This window comes from Emiliania huxleyi (genome assembly GCF_000372725.1).
Source record: "Emiliania huxleyi CCMP1516 unplaced genomic scaffold EMIHUscaffold_318, whole genome shotgun sequence".
NCBI lineage: Eukaryota > Haptophyta > Isochrysidales > Noelaerhabdaceae > Emiliania > Emiliania huxleyi.
In genome coordinates this window covers 16,672-18,579 of record NW_005199616.1, presented here as the reverse complement: position 1 = coordinate 18,579, position 1,908 = coordinate 16,672, and the positions used below count along the sequence as shown (strand labels likewise).

The following is a 1,908-nucleotide window of genomic DNA, read 5'->3' as shown; positions in this document are numbered from 1 at the left end:
CGAGCAGCCGGCCGTTGCAGCGCCGGCGTTCCTCGGGCCGAGGCGGTTGGCGGCCGCGGACCGTCATGCGCCGGCGTGCTGCGCGCCACGTGGAGCAGGGCAGCGGGTGGGCCGACAGACGGCGAGGAGCCAGCGCGATGTGAGCCGAAGGCGGACGCGGCGCGCGACGCTGCCGGGGCACCCGGCAGCTTCCGCGCCGCTGGCGGCGGCGCCGCTGGCGGCGGCGGCGGCGCCGCTGGCGGCGGCGGCGGCGGCGGCGGCGGCGGCGGCGGCGGCGGCGGCGGCGGCGGCGGCGGCGGCGCCGCTCCGCGTGCCGCGCCGCCCGCCCTTCCGACAAGCCTCCTGGCCGCGCCTCCAGTGATGCCGAAGCGCTTGAGCCCGAGCCCGTCGGAGCTCGAGCGATCTCCTCCGCCCGAGGAGCGCCCGCCGGAGCCGAAGGAGGCGCGCTCGCCCTCCGAGGCGGCGGAGGCGGCGGCGGCGGCGGCGGCAGCGGCGTCAGACTCGGAGCCAGCGCGGTCGCCATCACCGAGGCTGAGGAGGGCAATCGATGAGCACAGGCTGCTCGCGGCCTTCTGCTCCGCTTCGCCCGTGCCGGCGCGCGCTGCCTCGTCGGCAGGAGGCAGCGCAGCCGGAGCAGGGGCCTCCGCCCCGAAGCCCGAGGGCGGCAGCACCGGCAGTTCCCCCCCGCCCAGGAGCGCCCGAGTCACTGCGGACACCATGATTGGGGCGGGCGACGCGAGGTCGGAGAAGGCGGGCGACGCCGGGACTAGCCTCCCCGTGCGCTCCGCGGTGGGCTGCGGCGGAAGCTCGCGCAGCGGCTCCCTCCGCGGTGTCGCCGCCTTCTTGTGCGGCGTCGCCTTTCGACGCGGCGTATCATCCGAGGCTGGCGGCGGCGGCGGCGGCGGCGGCATCTTGGAACGCGCCTGCTCCTCGTTCTCCGTCGGCGCCTGCTCCTCCGCCTCCCTGGGAGACTCTATCTCGAGCTCAAGCGCGTCGTCGTCGAGGCTCTTGAAGTACGACAGCAGCCGGGGAGCGGCAGCCAGAGCCGGCGTCTGTGGCATGTCGAGCGGCTTTCGAGGTGACGAGGGCGCGTCCGGGCTCGGAAGCGGCGAGGCCAGCGGCGATGGCGGACGCCACGGCGCCGTCGCCGGTCTCGGCGGCGGCAGGCCCTCGGCGGCGCGCTCCGCCTTGGACTTTCTCACAAACTGCCAGGCGGCGGCAGGGCGGCGTCAGTTTGGGGAGAGTCGAGGGAGCGCGCGACTCGCGGGTGCGCGCGCCTTTCGGGCGCAGAGCGTGGGCCGGGCCGCGGGCCCTTGGAAGAGGTCCGACGTGTAGATGGAGTTCTGGCGCATGGTCGCAGTCGCGCGGCGGAGGCCGGCGGAGCAGAGGAACCGCCGAGGACCAAAGCCCCAGCAGCGGCAGCTCAAACAAACCGCGCGAAGATTTTTCTTTTTTCTTGGTTGCGCCTCACGGTGACATAACGCGCTGGTGTCCAGTCCGAGCCTGACTGTTCTTCACCTTTCTACCTACCTACCTAGGGTGAAGGGGGGGCATACCGGGTCAAGCTGAGACTGATGGTCGAGGCACCAGGGCACCAGGGGTCGTTCACTCGTTCTTCGCCCACAGCAGCAAGCAACTAACTGACAGAGCAGGCGCAACGACGCCCGCCCGACTGGGTGGCATACACAGACGGGTCGGAAGACCTAGGGAAAGCAGGCAGGGTGGGGCTATGCAGTACTCATCGGGGGCGACGCCATCGGCGATGAGGGCGCGTCGCTGACGAGCGAGGGCTACGGGCCAGTTGTCACTTCGGCGGCGCACCCGGCCTACCTCGGCGCGCGTAAGCATACTAACAACACGGCGGAAGAGCAGGCGGACATCCGCTTCCCAGCGGACGGCGGGGCTGCA

General features: G+C 73.0%; 1 protein-coding gene across 1 annotated transcript in view; it reads right to left on the bottom strand.

The window, feature by feature from the left end:
* The window catches only part of EMIHUDRAFT_117017 (hypothetical protein), a gene marked incomplete at both ends in the record, with an annotated part of 5,580 nt that overhangs the window by 1,929 nt on the left and 1,743 nt on the right, over window positions 1-1,908 (bottom strand). The window contains one exon of the mRNA XM_005774204.1: window positions 90-1,205. Within this exon, the coding sequence (XP_005774261.1) occupies window positions 90-1,205 (1,116 nt within the window). The remainder of the gene's footprint in view (window positions 1-89; window positions 1,206-1,908) is intronic.